Source organism: Mobula birostris, chromosome 8 (genome assembly GCF_030028105.1).
Source record: "Mobula birostris isolate sMobBir1 chromosome 8, sMobBir1.hap1, whole genome shotgun sequence".
Taxonomy (NCBI): domain Eukaryota; kingdom Metazoa; phylum Chordata; class Chondrichthyes; order Myliobatiformes; family Myliobatidae; genus Mobula; species Mobula birostris.
Genome location: NC_092377.1, coordinates 119,514,733 through 119,537,590, shown reverse-complemented (window position 1 = coordinate 119,537,590; position 22,858 = coordinate 119,514,733). Strand labels below are relative to the sequence as shown.

Sequence of the window (22,858 nt, the reverse complement as noted above, 5' to 3'; positions counted from 1 at the left end):
CTATCTGTCCCCCTGACTCTATAGTCCCTTATTACTGCCACCAGCCTCTTCAGTTCCCTACACTTCTAAGCCACAGGTCTAGACTCAGTGCCAGAGGCATAACTGCTGTTGCTTCCCCCAGGTAGGATTCCACCCCCGCCCCACCCTGCCCAACAGTGCTCAGAATAGAGTACTTATTGTTGAGGGAGATGGTCACAGGTGCTCTCCACTATCTGACGTTCTCCCTTCCTTCCCCTGACAGTCACACGCTTACCTGTCTTCTGTAGCCTTGGAGTGACTACCTCCCTGTAGCTCCTGTCTATCACTGTGTCACTTTCCCTAACAAGCCAAAGATCATTGAGCTTCATCTCCAGTTCTCTAATACGGTTTCTAAGGAGCTGCATCTCGATGTACGTGGTGCAGATGTGGCGATTGCGCCGTCTGGGAGTCTCCTGGAATTCCCACATCTGAAACCCACAACAGAACACTGGCTCTGTAGACATAACCCCTATTTTCTCTAGGGTTAAATAAGATATAAGGAATGAACTTACCTAGCCTCTGCCTGTTCTTGCCAAAGCCCTGTTGAGGCAAAGCCTTACCATTCTGACTCAAGTCTACTCTGACGACCGCTCCCATGATGACCTCTCTGCAAAGTGGTACTTCTGTCTTACAGAGACTGGGTTTTTAAAAGCTCTTTGTTGGACTTGCACGGGAATGTTGTGAATGTGCTGTACTCTGCTGAGACTTTATAAGATACTGGTGAAGCCTCACCTTGACTATTGTGGACAGTTTTGGGCTCCTCATCTGAGAAAAGATGTGCTGGCATTGGAGAGGGTTCAGAGGAGGTTCACAAGATGATTTGGGAATTAAAGGGTTATCATAAGAGGAATGTTTGATAGCTCTGGGTCTACTCGCTGGAATTTAGAAGGAGAGATGTGGAAAGGGTGTTTCCCATGGTGAAGAGTCTTGGGCAAGACGCCACAGCCTCAGGATAGAGGGCGTGCAATTAAAACAGAGATGCAGAGAAGTTTCTTCAGCCAGAGGGTGGTGAATTAGTTACCACGGGCAGCTGTGCAGTTCAGGTCATTTGGTGTATTTAAGGCAGGGCTTGATAGGTTCCTGATTGGACATGGCATATGTTTAATAAGAGGGAGCATTATGGACTGTATAATTCAGAATCACTGCCTTCTGAGAGTCGACTTTCATGTGACCAAAGAAATAAAAGACAATCGAATATCTGGGTCCAAGTGTTATCTTGAATTCCCCCACAATATCAATATTTGATTCCAAATGTTATCTGATTTGCCCTTACAATTGGACATCAGAAGAATGAGGGGTAAACTTATTCTTCCTGCCCACTCACAATCGGGCAGTGTGCTGAGTGGCTCCCGCTGGAGCCAATGGTATTGCAGCCCGGATCGGTGGGACCATCCCCCAAAGGTTCGGAGAACATGGAAAGAACAAGAGCAGTTCAGTGAAAGGTGGAGAATTGATGGAAAGGTGGGTCCTGGGGCGGTGAAATGGGATGAGATAAGGAGTGATGGAGGGGAAGGATAGGTTGAGAAGGAGAGAGTGGAAGGTAGGGTGGGAGAGGCGAGGAATGACCTCTTCTCTTCTATGTGACCCTTCTGGCTACAACACCCCTCCCTGTTTCTGTCCAAGAATGAGGAGTGGGAGAGGTTTATAGGACTGGGAGCAGGTGGGTGGAGTGAGTGGGAGAAGTGGATCTACTCCCAGTTCCATAGGCATCGGTCCCTCCACTCACTAGAACATTCACTGTTCAATACCTTCCCTTAGACTCCCCATCGAAGCATCACAGGGATGTTTCCTGTGGTAAAACCACAATGAACCTGATATGTTCGCATCCCTCGGGTTCTGTGGTTCCTCAGACACAGTCTATTGACCCATGATGGTTGGCATCCATATCCAAGCTCCAGTGGGTCACAGGTCGATACTCTCGTTCTGTCTCTCTCCGACTTGATGACATTTTCTCATTGGAAGCTGTGCTGAATTTTGCCTCTTCTCTCCTATCCTTCAATAATTGTGGAACATAAAACAAACTGTGGGAGAACTCAATGGGCCAGGCGGCATCCGTGGAGGAGAATCCTGCTTTAGAATTGTGAAATGTCGCCATCCCTCTGTCTGCATAGACACTGCCTGACCCATTGAGTTCTGAATTAGGTATATTAGCAATGAGAAGAGGGCATGTCCTGGGTCAGGGATGTCTTTAATCATGAATGTCACCTTTTTGAGCCATCACTTTTGAAAATATTTTCGGTGTTGGGGAGGCTAGAACCCATGATGGAGCTGGCTGAGTTTGCAACTTTCTGCTGCTTTTCCCATTCCTGTTCTTTGGCTCCTCCATACCAGATGGTCATTCAAGTTTCAAGGACATTTATTATCAAAGAATGTATAAATTATACACCTTGAGATTTGTGTGCTTACAAAGTCACAAAGCAAGAAACCTGAAGAAACCAATTTAAAATAAAAACATAAACGAGAAAAAAACACACATCCTATAAACAACAGTATTCTGAACCAAAATGAGTCCTTAGATCTGCTCCTCAGAACAGTCGGAGTAGGCCCAAGCCTACTCATATTAGACACCTCAGTTCATCATATTAGCAGGGTAAAAATACCGCAAAACTCAGAGACAAAAGGTGCTATTTGTAATGTTTTTAGCTGTACTTCTCGCAATCTGAACTGTTGCACAACTTTGGTCGAGCCATCTTAACATTATGACCGGACAGCCAGTCAGATACTCTTCACAGTACATCTGCAGGAAATTGCGACAGTCTTTGGTGACATATCAAGTCTCCTCAAACCCCGAGTGAAATCTAGCCACTGGTGTGGCTGCTTCATAACTGTATCAAAATATTGTGCCAGGATAAACCTTATGAAATGCTGACAGAGAGGAACTGGAAACCACTCACCCTATACACAGCTGAGCCCTTGATGAGGACTAGTGTGTGTTCCTCTGATTTCCCTTTCCTGAAGTCCACAATCAATTCCTTGGTCTTACTGTCATAGAGTGCAAAGTTATTACTATGATACCAGTCAACTAGCTGATCTCTCTCACGCCTGTACATTGCCTCGTTATCATCTGAGTATCATCAACAAAATTATAGGTGGTGTTTGAGCTGTACTTAACTACACAATCATGGGTTTAGGGAGAGTAGAGCAGTGGGCTGGGCACACATCCTTGAGGTGCACCTGTGTTGATTGTCAGTGAGAAGGAGATGTTATTATCATTCCACACTGACTGTCATCTTCCGACGAGGGAGGCACAAAGGTCCAGGTTTTGAATCTTGCTGATTAGTGCTGAGGGTATGATGGTGTTGAACACTGAGCTGATCAATAAACAGCAGCCTGATGCAGGCATTGCTGTTGTCCAGGTGATCCAAGGCCAAGTGGAGAGCCAGTGAGGTTGCATCCACTGTAGACTATTGTCGCAACAGGCAAATGCAGCAGGTCCATGTTATTGCTTAGACAGGAGTTAATTCTGGCCACAACCAACCTCACAAAGCACTTCATCACAGTAGCTGTGAGTACCACTGGGTGATAGTTGTTGACGCAGAGACAGGTAAACCCTGGTGAATGAAATCTGTATAATGCCACCACAGAGAAACAAGGGGTGAAAAGAGAAGACATCAGTATTGTGATCCTGCTGGATAAGTGCTTGAATAAAGTGTATAAACCAGTGGAATTTGCTCACTGGGGAATGTTTGATGCCAACACTGTTGTTGTGTGGATTCTCTGGGAGCAGCGGTGGAATTCATCTGTTAAAATTCAGGAGAGTGCCAGCAACAAGGAGGCGATGGACAAAGTGAAAAGGAGCATCAGCAAGTGTCAGAGTGAGTAAATATTTCAACGCAGACGTTTTGCACTTGTTAATGCCAGTGTGTGATGTACAGACTGTGACGATACCTTTCACTTTGCTGAACTAGTCTGATCTCCACACCACAGGAGTCAATTCTTCACTGTACAGTGAACTGACCAGGGAAACCATTCAGTTCTACAGCAGAGAGGGACACTGTCAGGTACTGTCACATCTGTCCATGTATTAAAGATTAAATTACATTCCAGTTCCTCTTGTACTGCCCTAGAGGTGAAATACTCAGACAATGGGCTTACCGAATACTATTTTCCTTTTGGACCTGGATATCAAGTCTGTCCAAACAGTTTTCCATGATCACATTATCTCACTGGATTCCAGCATTTTCCTGAGATGGAATGATGCAGAATAACCAGTGATTCCCAGTTTCCACTCTCCTTCCCCATATTGGTTAGTTGGGAATGGGAATCACTGTCTCAGGACAAAAGTCACTGAGCACTGAGATAAGGAGATATTTGTGAAGTGTTAGATCTCTACCCCGGGAAGGTGTCATTACCCAGTCATTGGGGATATCCGATGGAAGATCGGTGGAATAAGTACCCAGAACCTGAGGACTGGTTGAGTAGGTGGAGCTGAGGTTGGTGATCATTCAGTAGGGTAGGGAGGTGCGAGGGAATGTGAGCCTCCTGCTGTTCTATTTTCCTGTTCCAGTCTTCCAAACCTCTGACAGTAACAACAAAAAACATCGTCGTTGCTCAGTGGATCTGAAGGTGAGCTTTGGACCAAGATCACTCCGTCTCTCCACACCACAATTCTGTTTCCCATCCAATGGAACTCCCATTTCTCCACATTTATTATCACCTGCCGAGGAAAGTGTCAATCAAAAAGTTGTTGTGCTGAACTATTTAAACTAGTTGACAAATGCTTAACTAAACTAACCTGTTCTACCTGTACATGCTCCATATCTCTCCATTCCATGCACATTGACGTATCTGTCTAACAAGCTCATGAATGTCTCTGTCTATTCTGCCTCCTCCACCCCAGCAGCACATTCCAGACACTCACCACTCTCTGTATATTTCGAATGGGATTGGGAATTGGAAAATTAAATGTTTGGCCACTGGAAGTTCCAGTTTTGGTGGATGCTGCAGAGGTTCTCGATGAAGCAGTCTCCCAATTTCAACAAGTCTCACCAATGTAGAAGAGTCCACATCAAAGCACAGACGTTGAACCCCTGACATCACCTCACTACTTTGTTTCTCTCTTTGCACGACATATTTAACTTCAGAAACAGCTTCTTTCACTCTACCATCAGATTTATGAATGTCCATGAACACTACCTCATTGCTTTTGTTACGCACTTGCCCTACTTTCATCATCAAATCTAACAATAAGATGGGAATTATAGGCCAATAAGCTTGAAGTTAAGGTAAGTTATTGGAATCTATTTTAAGAGACAGGATATTTAAATATTTGGATAGACAGAGTCTGATTAGAGTTAGTTAACAAGGCTTAGTTGGGTGAGTCGTGTCTCACAAATCTTAATGTTTTGCAAGGAGGTTACAAGGAAAGGCAGTGAACATGGACTGTCCACATGGACCTTAGCAAGGCCTTTGACAAAGTCCTGCATGGGAGGCTGGTCCAGAAGGTTCAGTTGCTTGGCATTCAGTAGTAAATTGGATTCAATATTGGTTTAGTGCGTGGCCAAGCGGTTAAGGCGTTCGTCAAGTGATCTGAAGGTCGCTAGTTCGAGCCTTGATTGAGGCTGCGTGTTGTGTCCTTGAGCAAGACACTTAACCACACATTGCTCTGCGATGACACCGGTGCCAAGCTGTATGGGTCCTAATGCCCTTCCCTTGGACAACATCAGTGGCGTGGAGAGGAGAGACTTGCAGCATAGGCAACTGCTGGTCTTCCATACAACCTTGCCCAGGCCTGTGCCCTGGAAACCATCCAAGGTGCAAATCCATGGTCTCACGAGACTAATGGATGCCTATATATAGCGGGAGGAGACAGGGATTTGTAGTAGATGGTTGCTTCCTAACAGGAGGCCTGTAACTGATGGTGTACTGTGAGGATCAGTGTTGGGTCCATTGTTCTTTGTCATCTACAGTATATTAACAGTTTCATGAATGATGTGGTAAACTGGATCAGCAAATAGCAGTTCAGCACAAACTAGATGGGCAGAAGGGCCTGTTTCTGAGCTGTAGTACTCTATAATTTATAATAACTTCATGTCTTTACATTGTACTGCTACTGCAAAACAATAAATTTCAGGTCATATTAATCAATGACAGTAAACTTGATTTCAAACTGTCTTCATTTTGGAGTCAGGGAATTTGTGTGACATTTTGAAACATTCTATCTATATAATTGAAAAATCCTCAGCTTTCAGTCTCCTTCACACAGCAGGTTTACAGATGTGAGCTTCTAAAGCAGGCTGAAACATTGTGCTTCTGAAACAGGAACAGGTCAACAGTTCTGTACAAGGTCAGGTGTAGCCATTACTTCATCACTTTGAGAAACTTGTCGATGTTTCTGATCATATTCTCCAGAGTGTACAGGGCAAGGATGCATTTGATCATCTCAATCTGATCACCTCTCCATTGATTCGAAACCACAAACATGGAACGCTTGTCCATCCCAGTCAAGTCTGACAACATCTTAAACTGAGAGTGAAGAAGGACAGGGGTATTAATGTACTTATAAACTCCTCAGGGTGATGACAAGTTATGCATCAAATTCTGGATTAATAAGTGGAGGAACAGTTCCTTGTCATTTATCAGTGGAATCTTGCTGTGCACAGTTTGGGTGCTGTGTTTCCCACACCACAACATGGAAAACACACCACTGACTGAAGAACAGAGAGATCGAGGGGTAGAAGATCATGATTCACTGAAAGTGGTGACACAGATAGAGAGGCCGGTGAAGGTGGTGTTTGCCTCACTTACTTCATCAGTCAGGGCACTGAGTATAGGAGTTGGGACGTCACATTACAGGTGCACAAGACATCGGTGAGATCATTACCTTGTCCTGCAGTGGCTTGTATTCATGAATTTGATTATGGCCTTTCTCTTTTATCCCTAGTAGTTCAAACTTGGTCCCAATCACAACCCTGTAAATATCTGGAAGATAAAGGTAATCAAGATATCATTGTCAATCTACCACATCATGGTGACAATGGTTACACAGACCAAAAGAAAGCACTTACATTTCTGTGCCACAATCATCTGTAACTCCTTAAACAGGTTCATTTGTTCCTTAGTGATGCTGTCTATAGTGTTCACGTCAAAAATGAATGCAACTCCATGAATTACATTTTCTGGCATAACTGGATAGTTAGCAACATCTGAGTCAGGATTGAAACTGTGTAACTAAGTGAGACAATGAAGAACTGGTTACAGAGGAAGCAGCAAGAACACTGATGATCACAATCACTCAGCACTGAGGTGAACACTGACTGGAGGGACCAGTCCCATCAGACAATGTCCAGTGGTCACGGTCACTAATCTACTGAGATCCAGATGGGCCCCGCCTTATTCTTGCTTCAGGGATCAGCGGGATCTCTCTAACCCTGTTAATCTCCAGCTGGGAATGTTGCTCTGTCCAGTTCACTGTTACTCTTCAGTTCCTTTCACTGTGGGTCCACTCTGTCCCCACGAGCTGTTTCAGAATTTGATCTGAGCTCTTCAAAACTCAGACTCTTCCTCCGTCTAATGTATCAACATTTTTATCTAATGTCAGGGCATGATAACAAAGTTTTCAAATGATCCAGAAACTGCTTGGTCCTTCACACTGCAGGATGATACAGATGGTTGGTCAGTGTGTAAACTGATGGGAAATTTAATCCTGAGGATTGTGAGCTGTTCGGTCTCCATCAGTAATGTGGGAGAGACAATCGTGTATATTGTATCCAGGATAGTGAGTGATAGGAAGGTCAATGGTGAATTCAGCAGCTTTTGTTCATGTTTGTTTCCTGAGGCCATTCAGCCTGTCTAGTCTATGCTAGTTCTCCATGAGTTCACACTTGTCTCATCTCCCCATCATCTCCCCACCATTCTGACAACCCACTGGAAATGACAGCAGCAGACTGTCCCAATGACCTACACGTCATTGGGATGTGGGTGCAGAAACCAGGTTCATCAGGGGGGAAACCCACATTATCACAGGAAGAACGTGCAAACACCACACAGACAGCTCCAGAGGCTGGGATGGAATCGGAATCACTGGATCTGTGAGGCAGCACTACTGACTGCTCCATCACTGTGTCTCACAGTAGTACAGACGACTCGCTCCAATTCTATCGGGTCCTGGTGAGGCTTGTGCACAGTTCAGGATTCCTTACCCAAGGAAGGATTGCAGCAATGGCTGACCAGGCTGATCCGGGGATGGTGGCTTTGACGAATGAAGAGAGATAAGAACAGGAATGGGAACCGTGTGTTGGGGAATGTAATGGGTGACAGACGGCACATATTGTTCTTCACAGAAACTGTCCTACATGATTCACAAACACCATCATTGCTTTGTTGTGTTCACTTTAAGAAATGGTGTCTGATATAATGACATCGGTTTAAGGTGACTGCTTGTGGTTTTTCTCTAACGGAAGTAAAGGACTTCAGATTTTGTTTAACACATAAAATGAACCTCGAATGTCTTACTCACAATATCCTAAAGGGATAAACACACCATACCCGACCTGTCCATCCACTAACCCCAGCCATCTCCTCCAATTCAGTAAGCAGAACTGATCTAGTCTGCACCTCAGCACCCTTCTTCTGATGGCCTATAGCCATTGACTCCCGAGTGTCTGTTCTCACATCAGTTTGGAAGTCAGATATGATCTCTTGGCCACACACAGAATTCCAACATCAAACCCCACATGGTGGAGAGGTTGGTCCATAATGGACGCCAGCAGAAGGCAACATGGGAGGCAAGGAGGAGCTGCTCCAGGTGAGTTGGAGCAGGGGTCGGACCATCATCGGGGCAGGTGACCCTGTGACCTTCACTAGCATTGGAGCGGATGCTGGGGTCATGTGTTGCTGGGATTGATCCATTTCCCCATTACTGCTCCGTCTCCTGACGTGTACCATGTGGAGGATGTCAGCACACCACTCAGTCCTCCCTCACATAGACAGGAGCTTAACGTGTCACAACAATGTGTAGAGGGCAGATGAGGTGGGGAGGGCTGACAGAGAGACGCCGGGAAGAGCAGTGTGTAACTCCCCAGTCAATCCCTGTCACTCTGTTCCCATGTGTTACTCTGGGACTAATCTCTGCCACTGTCCCCATGTGTTACTCTGGGACTAATCATTGTCACCATCTCCCTGTGTATTACACCAGGACTAATCTCTGTCACTGTATCCTCTTGTGATACTCATTTGTCGCTGTTATCCTGGAATTTCCATATAACTTCTTTTACAGAGTGCAACCCTCCCTCAGCTCTGCTTGTTGCTTCATCCCCATTGTAACATGAACCCCAGTCTTCTGAACCGTGGTTGTTTTGTAGAAATTTTTTCTTGGAGCCATTTCTCCTTTCTCTCTAAATTTGTTCATTGTTTAATGAAACTCCAGTGGTCTGTATCAGAAATGTGAAACACAGAGGAAACTCACGTTTATTCCCTTGGGAACTCTTCCTTCCAGGATCACCTGTAACCCTCTCTTTGACCGATCAGTGTTCTCCAGAGCATTCCATCCAGCTGAATCCTAAAACTTTAAACTCCCTGCTCTGTAGGACCTGAGCTGTAAATTTTCAAAACATTGTGCATTTGTATGGCACCTTTCATGAGAGTGAAGTTCTGTGTAATGTAGAACACAGGGCAGACAGTGTTTATACAGCAAGATTCCATAAACTACAGAACAGTGAGCAGCAGAAAATCTGTTTTGTGGTGTCAGTTGACGGCTAAAAATGTGCACCAGGACACGGGAGAACTCCCTAATCTTCCGTCAGTGACAGGACGTCCCAGGACACAAGGAAACTCTGCTTCCCTTGCTGCCATGGGAACGTTTACACCCTCCCAGAGGGCAGATGAATCCTTGGCCTACAGACCCTGAGACACTCTGACTACAGCAACATTCCTCTAGATTGCTGTGATTCAATCTCTGGATTCACCTTTCAATCTGAAACTCTCCAGCTCACTGAGAAAAACAAATGAATACAGACAGTCTTGGGATGAGAGAAACCTGGAATGTGGAATATTACAAACAAGAGAAAATCTGCATTTGCTGGAAGTCCAAGCAGCACACACAGAATGCTGGGGGAGTTCAGCAGGCCAGGCAGCATCTGTGGAAAGGAGTAAACAGTTGACATTTCAGGCTGAGACACTTCACTAGGACTGGAGAAAAATAAAGATGAGAAGTCAAAGTCAGGAAGTGGGAAGAGGGTAGGGGAAAGTACAATGTAGCAGGTGATAGGTGAAACTCCAAGGCTGGAAGGGGTGAGATATAGAGCTGGGAAGTTGATTTGTGAAAAAGTTAAAGGGCTGGAGAAGGCAGGAATCTGACAGGAGAAGACAGAAGGCTGCGGAAGAAAGGGCAGTGGGAGGAGCACCAGAAGGAGGTGGTGGGCAGGTAAGGAGATGAGGTTAGAGAGGAAAATGGGAAAGAGGAGGGGGGAATTACCGGATGTTCGAGAAACTGATGTACAAATACTCAAGAGATCAGGCAGCATCCATGAAGAAAGAAATGGGGAACGTTCTCAAGGGAAGGAATTTGTAGAATGACATTCTAACTAGGTGTTGTGAAATAAATTGAATTTGATTAGTGAGCTTAAGGTAAAGGAACACTTATGAGTCTGGGTTCATAATATGACCAAGTTCCCCTGAAGGTTTGAGAGGTAGAAACTAAAAGACGATTTATCTGGGAGGGGTGCTAGTCAAAGTTCATTAGAAGGGACAGCAGCAGGGATGACAGCAGAACAGCAATATCTGGAGTTTCTGGGAGCATGTCAGGGTGCTGAAGCAGGGACCCAATCACAGACCATGTGCACTGTGATATTCACTGAGTAGCAGACCCAGAGGGGCAACGAAGTTGGCATCAAAGTTCAGGTGGAGATCAAAAATTCCAGAGAAATCCTAAAAACAGAATCGGCAAACAGGCAGAGCCGATATTCGGATGGACAGAGTTCAGATATGAATGCTGGAAAGGCTCAGGAAAACTCATTGGCACAATCTGGCAACAAACCTGTAAATATACACTGAGCAATAAACAGAGAGGCAGATGATAGGTAGAGCACAATGAGACAGAAGTGGCGCAAAACAGGTAATAACTAGAAACAGGTGAGAGGCGGAGTACTCAGTAATACAGCGGCCGGAGTAGAACAGGGGCAGGGACAGGAGCACATGGAAAATGAAAACAAACAAGAGCACACGGCAATACAAAACCACAGACTGACGGCTCGGGGGAAAACACACAAAGCGACAAGGTTCAACTGAAGGTACTGACAGAAAATTCAAAAGGCGAAGGACAGATTCATCCCAAAGTAGAAGCATTCTAAAGGTTGGGGTATAATGAGGTAACAATGACTAACAAGGAAAGGTCAAAGACAGCAGAAAAGCAAAAGACAGGGCGTATAAAGTAGCAAAAAATTAGTGGGAAATTAGATGATTGAGGAGATTTTAAAAATCAACAGGAGGCAAATTTAAAAGCCATAAGGATAGAAACGAATAAATATGATAACCTACCCAATAATATAAAAAGGATACCAAAAGATTTTTCAGATATAAAAGTCAAACAGAGACAAGAGTGGACATCAGAGCACTGGACAATAATACTGGAGAGGTAGTAATGGGGAACATCTCAACGGCAGACGAGCTCACAAAGTATTTTGCATCGATCTTCACTGTGGAGGACATCAGCAGTATACCAGAGATTCAAGAATACTGGGGATTAGGAGTGAGTGTAGTTGCTGTTAGTAAGAAGAAGAGCTTGGGAAGTGGAAAGGTCTGAAGGTAGACATCACCTAGACCAGATGAACTGAACCCCAGGGTTCCGAAAAGGGTACCTGAAAGAATTAGTCGTGATTGTTCAAGAAACACTATATTCTAGAATGGTTCTAGAGGACCAGAAATTTGCAAATGTCACACCATACACCCATTCTCCCAATCTGTCTCAGTTCTTCTGAATACACCCTGCTTCCTCAACACTACCTGCCCCTCCACCTATCTTTGTATCATCCACAAACTTGGACATAAATCATCTTCCAAATCATTGCCATATAACATGAAAGAAAGCAGTCCCAATATCGATCTCTGTGATTACCTCTAGTCACTGGGAAAAGCCCTATCTATTCCTACTCCTGCCAGTCAGCCAATCTTCTGTCCATGCCAGTAACTTTTCTGTAATACCATGGGCTCTTACCTTATTTAGCAGTTTCATGTGTGGCTTCTTGTCAAAAGCCTTCTGAAAATCCAAGTGAGCAGCATCCATTGACTCTGCTTTGTCTTTCCTGCCTGTTACTTCCTCAAATAATGACAACAGATTTGCCAGGCAAATTCCCCCTAAAGTAAACCAGTCTGACTGTGGCTTATTTTATCACGTGATTCCCATACATCAAAACTTCATCCTTATTAATGGACTCTAACATCCTCCCAACCACTGAACTCAGTCGAATTGGTCGATAATGTTGTCATTTACAACTCCTCCATCCGCCACCCCCTCCCTTAAGTTTCCAGCCTATTGTTTACTGATATCAGGGACTTGTACCTAAATGGCACCTTTCCCAGCCTCAGGACCTCCCGGGGTGTTTTCCATACAATAGATTGAAGTGGGATTATTGGACCGTTCACTGTCTCTGATGTGGACCCTCCGGTATATCAGGGAGACAGAGAATAACAGACAGTGAACAGAGCAATGTGTGCAGTCTGTGTGCTTATATTAAATTGACAGCAGTGTATGTACCTCTGGTGTGAGAGGTGTGGGATTTGTCCCTGTCAGGACGCAGGTTATGGTCATTCCTTGTGGATCCAGAGCCGAGAGGAATGTATTGATGATGGATGATTTCCCAGACCTCGCAATACCAAAGAGCAGAATGCTTATCCCGCCTACACAGCCCTCAGGATGGTTGTAATTACAAAAATAGTTCCTCAAAGTGCCCGGATTCCTGCCAGAGACCAGGGAGACAAAGCATTAGCTGTCTGGGTAAAACGGGTTAACGAAATCATCACATTGACCTCTATCCAATTCGGATGACACACCCTGATTATGGGAAACTACCGCTCGTCCATGGTTGGATACTTTGAAAAACAGTCGTCCTTTGGAAAATCTGAAATGCAACGTGAAAGTATGTTTTTTTGTTTTTATCAAAGAAAGTCTTTGTTCTATGGGGGGGAGAGTTTCAGTAACGGATTGAGGATAAAACTCTCCACTTCCCATATTTGTCTAGGTGTAAACCCAGTGATCGACGCTGGTGTGTTGACTGCACTTTAGCCCGTGAGAATCCAAGTCTATTTATTGCTTGTACTTTCACTTTGCGACTGGTTGATGTGCAAACTTGGGCAGGATGATCAAAGTGAGACAGGAACCAATAAAGAATTTTACTGTGACATCGCATTGAGTCCACTTTTGCTATTGGTCCGGATCCAGTGACACCACTCAGGGCAGACATGTTAACTCACAAAAATAGTCCTTTCTGTTTACAATACTATCACCCACGATCAGGAAACATGACGGGACATTCCATCAGGAAAATTCTGTCGCATTGTCCTACGAGGGAATGTTGCTGACCTGCTGCCCCTACAGTACCACCGGGTGAATTCCTGTTCCTTCACTCTCCCTGTGGGTTTGGGAAAAGTGGGTGCTCGGTCTCCTCGCGGCCCCTCCCTCGTCCAACACATCGGCTTCATCTTTGCTCCTTGATCAGCTGATATTGTCATAGTTACCCATATCACTCAATCCCAATGGAAGCAATGGTTTCCCAGGGTCATTTGCACCTAGCCTGGGAACGGCTTCAGGAAATGAAGGAGTCGCTTCAAGTAAGACGTGAGTGAGGACTGTGGAAATAAACAACTCAAATGATTTTGTTTTTGCTTTGTATTGAAAGGAATGGAGGTGGCCATTTTGTGAGATGGTTCTCCAACCTCCATTTTGTGAACCATTTTGTGAGAAGCTTTTTCTCAGGAGTAGATGGATCAAAGCACTTAAAAGTAGACAAGGTGAGGCTCCTCCTGTTGATCAGATGAAATGGAGTTCAAGATCAAGATCCATTAGGTAGCTGATCATGTAGTGTAGTTAGAGATTGTTAGGTAAGTCATTGTTGGCATTAAGTCATGGCTGAAAAAATATCATAGTTGAGAGCTTAACATCCAAGAACACACATTGTATCAAAATGACAAGCAGGTAGGTAGACGGTGTAGTGAGCTCCTGTTGGTAGAAACTGAAACCAAATTCTTAGAACCGGGTGACAAGGGATCAGAAGATGCAGGATCCTCATGTGTGAAGTCAAGAAACTGTAAAAGTAAAAAGACCCTGCTGAGAGTTATATAAAGGCCTCCAAACAAAGCCATGATGTGGATTTCAAATTACAATGAGAGATAGAAAAGGCAAGTCAAGCGAGCAATGTTACGATCATAATTGTGTTTTTTCATATGCAGGTAGATTGGGAAAATCAGGTTGTGTCTGGATCCCAAGGGGGAGAACACTAGGGGAAAGGTGTCATGTAATGAACCAGATTTAATTAGGGAGATTAAGGTAAAGGAACGCTTATGAGTCGTGATTCGAAAATTATAGAATTCTCCCTGCAATTTATGAGGGAGAAACTGAAGTCAGTTCACTGAAATATCAGTGGGAAGATAGTGGACTGGGACATATTTAAAAGCCAACAAAAGACAACTAAAAAGCAATAAGGTGGGAAAAGATTAAATATGAAGGTAAATGGGCCAATAATATCAAACAAGATCCCAAAAGATTTTTCAGATATATCTAAAAAGTCAATGAAAGGTGAAAGTAGATATCAGGCCCCTGGAAAAATATGCTGGTGAGGTGGTAATGTGGGACAAGGAAATGGTAGAGAAACTGAATAAGTATTTTGCATAGTAGTAATCACTGTGGGATACACTAACAGTATGCTGGAAATTCGCGAGTGTCATGGAGCAGAAGTGAGTGCAGTTGTGATTACTAGGGAGAAGGTGCTTTGAAAACTCAAAGGCCGGAAGGTAGATAAGTCATCTGGACCAGATGGACTACACACCAGGGCTCTGCAATAAGCAGCTGAAGAGATTGTTGGGGCACTAGTAATGATCTTTCAAAAATCACTAAATTCTGGCATGGTGTGTAAGAACTGGAAAATTGCAATTGTCACTCCATTCTTCCAAAAGGGAGGCAGAAGAAAGGAAATTATATGCCAGTTAGCCCAATCTCAGTGTTTGGGAAAATGTTAGGGTTCATTATTAAGGATGAGATCTCAGGGTACTTGGAGTCTCATGATAAAATAGGGCAAAATAAGCGTGGTTTACTCACAGAAAGATCTTCCCTGACGCATCTGTTGGAAATCTTTGAAGAAACGTCAAGCAGGATAGACAAAAGAGAATCAGTTGTTGTTGGGTACTTGGATTTTCAGAAGGCCTTTGACAAGGTGCCACACATGAGGCTGTCCATGGTAATACAGTAAAGATTTCAACATGGATAAGTCTTTTGGAATTCTTTGAATAACAAGCAGGATTGAAGAAATACCAATTAGGATAGACCACATCGGTGGATGTTGTGTACTTGGAGTTTCTGAAGGATGTGGCAAGGTGCCACACGTGAGTTATTTAGCAAGATATATTTATATATATAGACATCTGTTAGTCTCATGAGACCATGGATTTGCGCCTTGGAAGGTTTCCAGGGTGCAGTCCTGAGCAAGGATGTATGGAAGACCGGCAGCTGCCCATGCTGCAAGTCTCCCCTCTCCACGCCACCGATGTTGTCCAAGGGAGGGGCACTAGGGCTGATACAGCTTGGCACCAGTGTCATCACAGAGCAGTCTGTGGTTAAGTGCTTTGCTCAAGGACATAACACGCTGCCTCAGCTGAGGCTCGAGCTAGCGACCTTCAGATCACTAGACCAACACTTTAACCACTTGGCGACGTGCCTATGGTATTACAAGAAAGATGGTAGCATGGATGGAGGATTGTCTGATTAATAGGAGGCAAAGAATGGGGATAAAGGAAGCCTTTTCTGGTTGGCTAATCAGGGGTCAGTGTTGGAACAACTTGTACGTCATGATGAAGATGATGGATTCATGGCTTTGTAGCCTAGTTTGGAGGCAACACAAGGGTAGGTGTAGGGACAGGTTGTTCTGAAGAAGCATTGAAGCTGCAGAAGGACTTAGATTAGGAGAAAGGTGCAAAGAAGTGGCAGAATGAATATAGTGTCGGAAAGTGTATAGTCATGCATTATGGTAGAAGGAATTAATGCACGGACTATTTCATAACCATGGAGAAAATCCAGAAACCTGAGGTGCAAATGACTGGGAATCCTTGTCGAGGATTCCCTGAAGATTAACTTGCAGGTTGAGTCAGTGGCGAGGAAGGGAAATGTATTCGTAATCATTTCAAGAGAACTAGAATATCAACATAATTTCTTCAGCCAGAAAGTGGTAAATCTATGGAACTCATTGCCACTGGCAGCTGCGGAGGCAAGGTCATTGGGTGTATTTAAGGTGGGGATTGATAGGTTCTTGATTAGTCAGGGTGTGAAAAATTATGGGGAAAAGGCAGGAAAATGGGATTGAGATAGAAAATAGATCAGCTGACTCAATGCAGCGGCCTCGATCAATCAAATGGCCTAATTCTACTCCTGGGTCTTATGGTTTTAAATATGATTCTGCTGTTGTTGAAGCCTGTGATCTCCATTTTGATGTTATGTTTTTGGGCTGATTGATTGATCTGGCACTTTGACAACTGCAAGACGGTTTGGTGAGGTTTGGACCAAAGTGTGCAGGCTGGAGGATAAGAAGCCTAGAGATGGGGTTCGAGCCCATAATCGACTCCATTTATCACCAAGCTCATCGATTAGAGCACCGAGGAATATTGAAACCAGCAAGGATGAGAGTGGAAGGTGAGTGGGTGTTCAGTGCTGTCTGCCTGCATTTGACCAGTCTCTCTCACTGCAGCCAGGGGAAGGTGCCTGCATTTGATTGGTCTCTCTCACTCTCTCTCTCTCTCTCTCTCTCACTCTCGCTCACTGCTCCTGGAGCAACAACACCAGACTGAACTGTGCTGAAACTGTTTTCCTCGACTGTTTTGATGACTTTGTGGTTTGATGATCTATATTCCGTGTTTTTCACTCATTTTCCTTGTCTTTTGCACAACTTGTTCTTTTGGGGGTTTGAGGTTTTCATTAACTAGTTTCTTTGTTTTTCAGAGAATTAATGTCAGAGTTGTAAACTGCACACCTACCTTGATAAGAATTGCCCTTTGAGCCTTTGAATCTCATGGTCTTATTTCTAAAGAAGTTGTTTGTGAGACATTCTCTGGTAAGATAGAACATTTATGAAGAGGGCAGTCTGTGTCTGTGATCTGAAGGTAGTGGAAAGAAATTACAATGGATTAACGAACTGTTACAATGGGATGTATGCTGGAAGGTATAATTGAAATAAAAATAGAAACCCAGAAATAGTCTGAGGAATTGTGTAAGAGTGAGGAAAAAAAGAGCAGGAGAGAGAGAAGAAAAACCATGGAAAGCTGGGCGATCAGGGTCAGGTAAATTTGATACACCAGTCAGATTCAGACTGAGTGAATGTGTGACAGGAGAAAAGGAAAGATGAGTGTAAAAGGAAAATATGGAAGCAGGGGAATGGAAAAGTCTGTGTCAGGATTTATAGACTGCTATGAGTGTCGCCCAGAAATTGCCAGGGGAGATGAAAGGCAGCGCCGATCACACCAAGTGTTTAAAACAGATCGTAAAGCTGCAGAGTTCAAACTCAGCTCAAAGGGAAGTGTTACGTACACTTGAGGTAAAGACTGGTGATGATAACACTGCTGGGGTCATTAGGAGGCAGCGAGTGGGAATAAAAGGATCCTTCTCTGGATGGCTGCCAGTGACTAGTGGTATTCCACAGGGGTTGGTGTGGAGACCACTTCCTTTTATGCTGTATATCAATGATTTAGATGATGGAATAGATTACTTTGCTGCCAAGCTTGCAGATGATACAAAGATTGGTGGAGGTGCAGGTAGTGTTGAAGAAACACTGCCCGCCCCTCCACCAATGCAGAAGGACTTAGATTAGGAGAATGGGCAGAGAGTGGAAAATGAAATACAGTGTTGGAGATTGTATGGTCACGCACGTTGGTAGTAGAAATAAATGTGCAGAATATATTCTAAATGGGGAGAAAAATCCAAAATCTGAGATGCAAAGGGACTTGGGAGTCCTTGTGCAGAGCACCCTAAAGGTTAACTTGCAGGTAGAGTCAGTGGTAAGGAAGGCAAATGCAATGTTAGCATTCACGTCAGAGGTCTGGGTACTAGAGCCAGAGGAACCAGATGTGACACGACCCTTTTTGATGTCACCCAGTTGAGTGCTATAGCTCTGAATATATCAAAGTGCAGGCTGGGAGACGATCCTCGAGAACTTTTTCAGCTCACTTAGCAGCACAAGATATTTCACGGTTTAGTTGGAGCAAAGGAGTGGAAGTTAACCCTTCGGTGTCTAACCAGTGTTTCACTCAGCCCCGCCTGACAAACAGGCACAACCCAGCAGAGGTTCTACATCAGTGGTCTCCAACCACCAGGCCGCAGACCGGTACCGGGCCACAAAGCATGTGCTACCGGGCCGTGAGGAAACGATATGATTTGGCGATATGAGTCAGCTGCACCTTTCCTCATTCCTGTCACGCACTGTTGAGCCATTACGCACACGAGGTCATTATGCACGCGTCATCCATGTCAGCGCGGGAAGAAGATCAACTCCTCGAGCTTGCAAATGACGGTGGGCTGAAAAGTATGTTTGAAATAACATCTCTGCCGGCATTCCGGATCAAAGTCAAGGCTAAATATCCTGAGATAGTCACAAAAGCACTGAAAACGTTGCTTACAACATATTTCTGCGAAGCGAAGTTTTCTGCAATGAATGCAACGAAAACTAAACTGCGGAGTAGACTGGACATAAGGAACCTCTTTGAGTATCGCTGTCTCCCATCACCCCTCGACTGGACCGTCTTGTTGCAGGGAAACAAACCCAGGGCTCTCACTGAATCAGCGATATTGGTGTGTTGCAATGATTTTATATGTTCATACGGGAAAAATATGTGCTGTGTGTTTAATATCCAAACATTACTTAAAATGTTATGACGCTATTGCCTTACTTATATAACCATATAACAATTACAGCACGGAAACAGGCCATCTCAGCCCTTCTAGTCTGTGCCGAACGCTACTCTCACCTAGTCCCACCGACCTGCACTCAGCCCATAACCCTCCATTCCTTTCCTGTCCATATACCCATCCAATTTTTCTTTAAATGATAATATTGAACCTGCCTCTACCACTTCTTTCTGGAAGTTCGTTCAACACTTACTTCAGGCTCCCCTGATAATTGACTTATCACTATATTCATGCGAGGAAAATATATGCTGTGTTTAATATTAAATTCATTAGATAAACCCTTTTAGAAACAAAATTGAGTGTATTACCCACTTATCACCTATATTCCGGTCGTGATTAACATCACCCCCCGCCCCCCCCCGAAACAGAATTGCCAAAAACGATTTGCAGGGCAAAAAATCGGCAAGCGCATGCGCAGGCCACACATGCGCACTGGTGCCCGCGCAAGGCTTCATGGTCATTGTAGTCTTTATCAGTGTAAACACAATGTATTTGACTGCTACTTTTGTCCGTTGGCAACACTGCTCCCCCCCCCCGCCCCAGGTCAGCTGGTCCGCAAGAATATTGTCAATATTAAACTGGTCCACGGTGCGAAAAAGGTTGGGGACCCCTGCTCTACATAAGTGAAGACCGTGAAAAGGAGAGCACCCCAGTGCATTTGTGATAAGGTTATGGTCGGTTTTCTCAAGCGTTTTTATTTCCATTTTGGACAGGTGGGATTTGACTCAACAACAGAGTATTAACTGGCTGAAGACTCTGGTATTTTTTGAGGATGTAACTAGTAGAGTGGATAGGGGAGAACCAGTGGATGTGGTATATTTGGATTTTCAAAAGGCTTTTGACAAGGTCCCACACAGGACATTGGTGTGCAAACTTAAATCACATGGTATTGGGGGTAAGGTATTGATGTGGATAGAGAATTGGTTGGCAGACAGGAAGCAAAGAGTGGGAATAAACGGGACCTTTGTAGAATGGCAGGCGGTGACTAGTGGGGTACCGCAAGGCTCAGTGCTGGGACCCCAGTTGTTTACAATATATATTAATGACTTGGATGAGGGAATTAAATGCAGCATCTCCAAGTTTGCGGATGACACGAAGCTGGGCGGCAGTGTTAGCTGTGAGGAGGATGCTAAGAGGATGCAGGGTGACTTGGATAGGTTAGGTGAGTGGGCAAATTCATGGCAGATGCAATTTAGTGTGGATAAATGTGAAGTTATCCACTTTGGTGGCAAAAGCAGGAAAACAGATTATTATCTGAATCGTGGCTGATTAAGAAAAAGGGAGGTGCAACGAGACCTGGGTGTCATTATACACCAGTCATTGAAAGTGGGCATGCAGGTACAGCAGGCGGTGAAAAAGGCGAATGGTATGCTGGCATTTATAGCAAGAGGATTCGAGTACAGGAGCAGGGAGGTACTACTGCAGTTGTACAAGGCCTTGGTGAGACCACACCTGGAGTATTGTGTGCAGTTTTGGTCCCCTAATCTGAGGAAAGACATCCTTGCCATAGAGGAGGTGCAAAGAAAGTTCACCAGATTGATTCCTGGGATGGCAGGACTTTCATATGATGAAAGACTGGATGAACTAGGCTTATACTCATTGGAATTTAGAAGATTGAGGGGGGATCTGATTGAAACGTATAAAATCCTAAAGGGATTGGACAGGCTAGATGCAGGAAGATTGTTCCCGATGTTGGGGAAGTCCAGAACGAGGGGTCACAGTTTGAGGATAAAGGGGAAGCCTTTTAGGACCGAGATTAGGAAAAACTTCTTCACACAGAGAGTGGTGCATCTGTGGAATTCTCTGCCACAGGAAACAGTTGAGGCCAGTTCATTGGCTATATTTAAGAGGGAGTTAGATATGGCCCTTGTAGCTAAAGGGATCAGGGGGTATGGAGGGAAGGCTGGTGCAGGGTTCTGAGTTGGATGATCAGCCATGATCATACTGAATGGCGGTGCAGGCTCAAAGGGCCGAATGGCCTACTCCTGCACCTATTTTCTATGTTTCTATGTTAAATGCACCCAATGACTTGGCCTCCACTGCTGCCCGTGGCAACAAATTCCATAGATTCACCACCCTCTGACCAAAAAAATTTCTTCACATTTCTGTTCTGAATGAGCACCCTTCAATCCTTAAGTCATGCCCTCTCGTACTCGACTCCCCCATCATGGGAAACAACTTTGCCACATCCACCCTGTCCATGCCTTTCAACATTCGAAATGTTTCTATGAGGTCTCCCCTCATTCTTCTAAACTCCAAGGAATACAGTCCAAGCGCAGACAAAAGTTCCTCATATGTTAACCCTCTCAATCCCGGAATCATTCTCATGAATCTTCTCTGTACCCTCCCTACTTCAGTTTATAACTCAGTGGACTAAGAGTAGCATTCCAGCGGAGAGGAAGGTGTGTGAGTGGCTGTGGGAGGTGTAGGAGAGGGGTGGCATCGTAAGAGTACATGTCAATGGTACAGATGTTATCAGCATGGTGTCCTGCAGGGTAATCTATGTTTAAAATGCTTCTTGGCAGCCCATAGAATAATATCGGGCAGCTTGTTCCATATACATACTGTGTGAAGAGTTTGCCCCAGAGGTCTCTTTCTGAGATGAGAAAATGCAGATGGAATAAGGAGCCTGCCCTAGCAGGGAGAATGGAGTCAAAGAAGTAGATGTAGGTAGATGTACTATGGCTACAGTTACCTAGATAAATGTTTCCATGCATTAGTTATCTTGGTTACTGTAGCCATAGAGGTTACAGTACTAGACTAGCTGGCTGATGACACCAGCGTCATTAGACGAATCGAAGGTGGTGACGAGTCAGCATATAGGAGAGTGATTGAAAATCTGTCCGAGTGGTGCTACAACAACAACCTCTCAATGGCAGCAAGAACCACGTACCTGGTTACTGACTGCAGGAGAAGGAAACCAGAAATTCACCAGACAGACTTCATCAGGGGAATCAGACGTGGAGAGTGTCAGCAACTTTAAATTCCTTGATGTTATCAACCCAGGGGACTTCCTCTAGGTCCAACACATAAGTGCAAGTATAAAAAAGGTACAACAGTACTTCTGCTTCTTTAGAAGTTTGCAAAGATTTGGCATGACATCTAAAACAATGACAAACTTGTATCAATGTGTACTGGAGAGTATATTGGCTGGCAAAGGAAATTTCTACAAAAGTAAGCGTCTACAGCCCAATCCTTCACCGGTAAAGCCCTCCCCACCATTGAGTGCATCTACATGGAGGATTGCCGCAGGAAAACAGGATCCACCATCAGGACACCCCACCTCCCAGGTGATGTTCGCTTCTCACTGTTGCCATCCAGAAGAAGATACAGGAACCTCAGGACTCACAGCACCAGGATCAGCAACAGTCATTACCACTCAACCATCAGGCTCGTGAACGAGTGGAACAACTTCACTTGCCCCATGGCTGAACTGTTCCCACAGTCTATTGCAAACAAGGGAAAATCTGCAGGTGCTGGAAATCAAAGCTACAAACACAAGGTTCTCAGCCGGAACTGTCAACTAAACTCTCGTCCATAGATGCTGCCTGGCCTGCTAAGTTCGTCCAGCATTTTGTGTGTGTTCCACAATCTATGGACTCACTTTCAAAGACTTTTCATCACATGTTCTTGACATTTGTTGCTTATTTATCTATTATTATTATTATTATTATTGCTTTATTTCTTTTGTATTGGCACAGATTGTTGTTGTTTACACACTGTGACAAGAGACCAATGGGAGGA

At 44.5% G+C, this 22,858-nt stretch overlaps 1 protein-coding gene across 1 annotated transcript; it reads right to left on the bottom strand.

Annotated features, from left to right (window-relative positions):
• Nucleotides 1–6,152: 6,152 nt before the first annotated feature.
• LOC140202047 (interferon-induced protein 44-like) lies at nucleotides 6,153–12,238 on the bottom strand. Its single transcript, XM_072266904.1, has 4 exons — nucleotides 12,170–12,238; nucleotides 7,026–7,188; nucleotides 6,842–6,939; nucleotides 6,153–6,483 (listed from the first exon to the last, which is right to left on the bottom strand). Exons 1-4 carry the CDS (start codon nucleotides 12,236–12,238, stop codon nucleotides 6,319–6,321), a joined length of 495 nt encoding a protein of 164 aa, XP_072123005.1. The 3' UTR covers nucleotides 6,153–6,318.
• Nucleotides 12,239–22,858: the final 10,620 nt, after the last annotated feature.

What these genes read in the sequence shown, in the direction of transcription:
- LOC140202047 (XM_072266904.1), bottom strand. Translation starts at nt 12,238, where the DNA reads ATGGATGCTGCTCACTTGGATTTTCAGAAGGCTTTTGACAAGAAGCCA. An exon ending in ACATGAAACTGCTAAATAAG is followed by an intron (nt 7,189 to 12,169) that starts GTAAGAGCCCAT and finishes TGTCTCACTTAG; the next exon opens with TTACACAGTTTCAATCCTGA. An exon ending in GATGATTGTGGCACAGAAAT is followed by an intron (nt 6,940 to 7,025) that starts GTAAGTGCTTTC and finishes TTTATCTTCCAG; the next exon opens with ATATTTACAGGGTTGTGATT.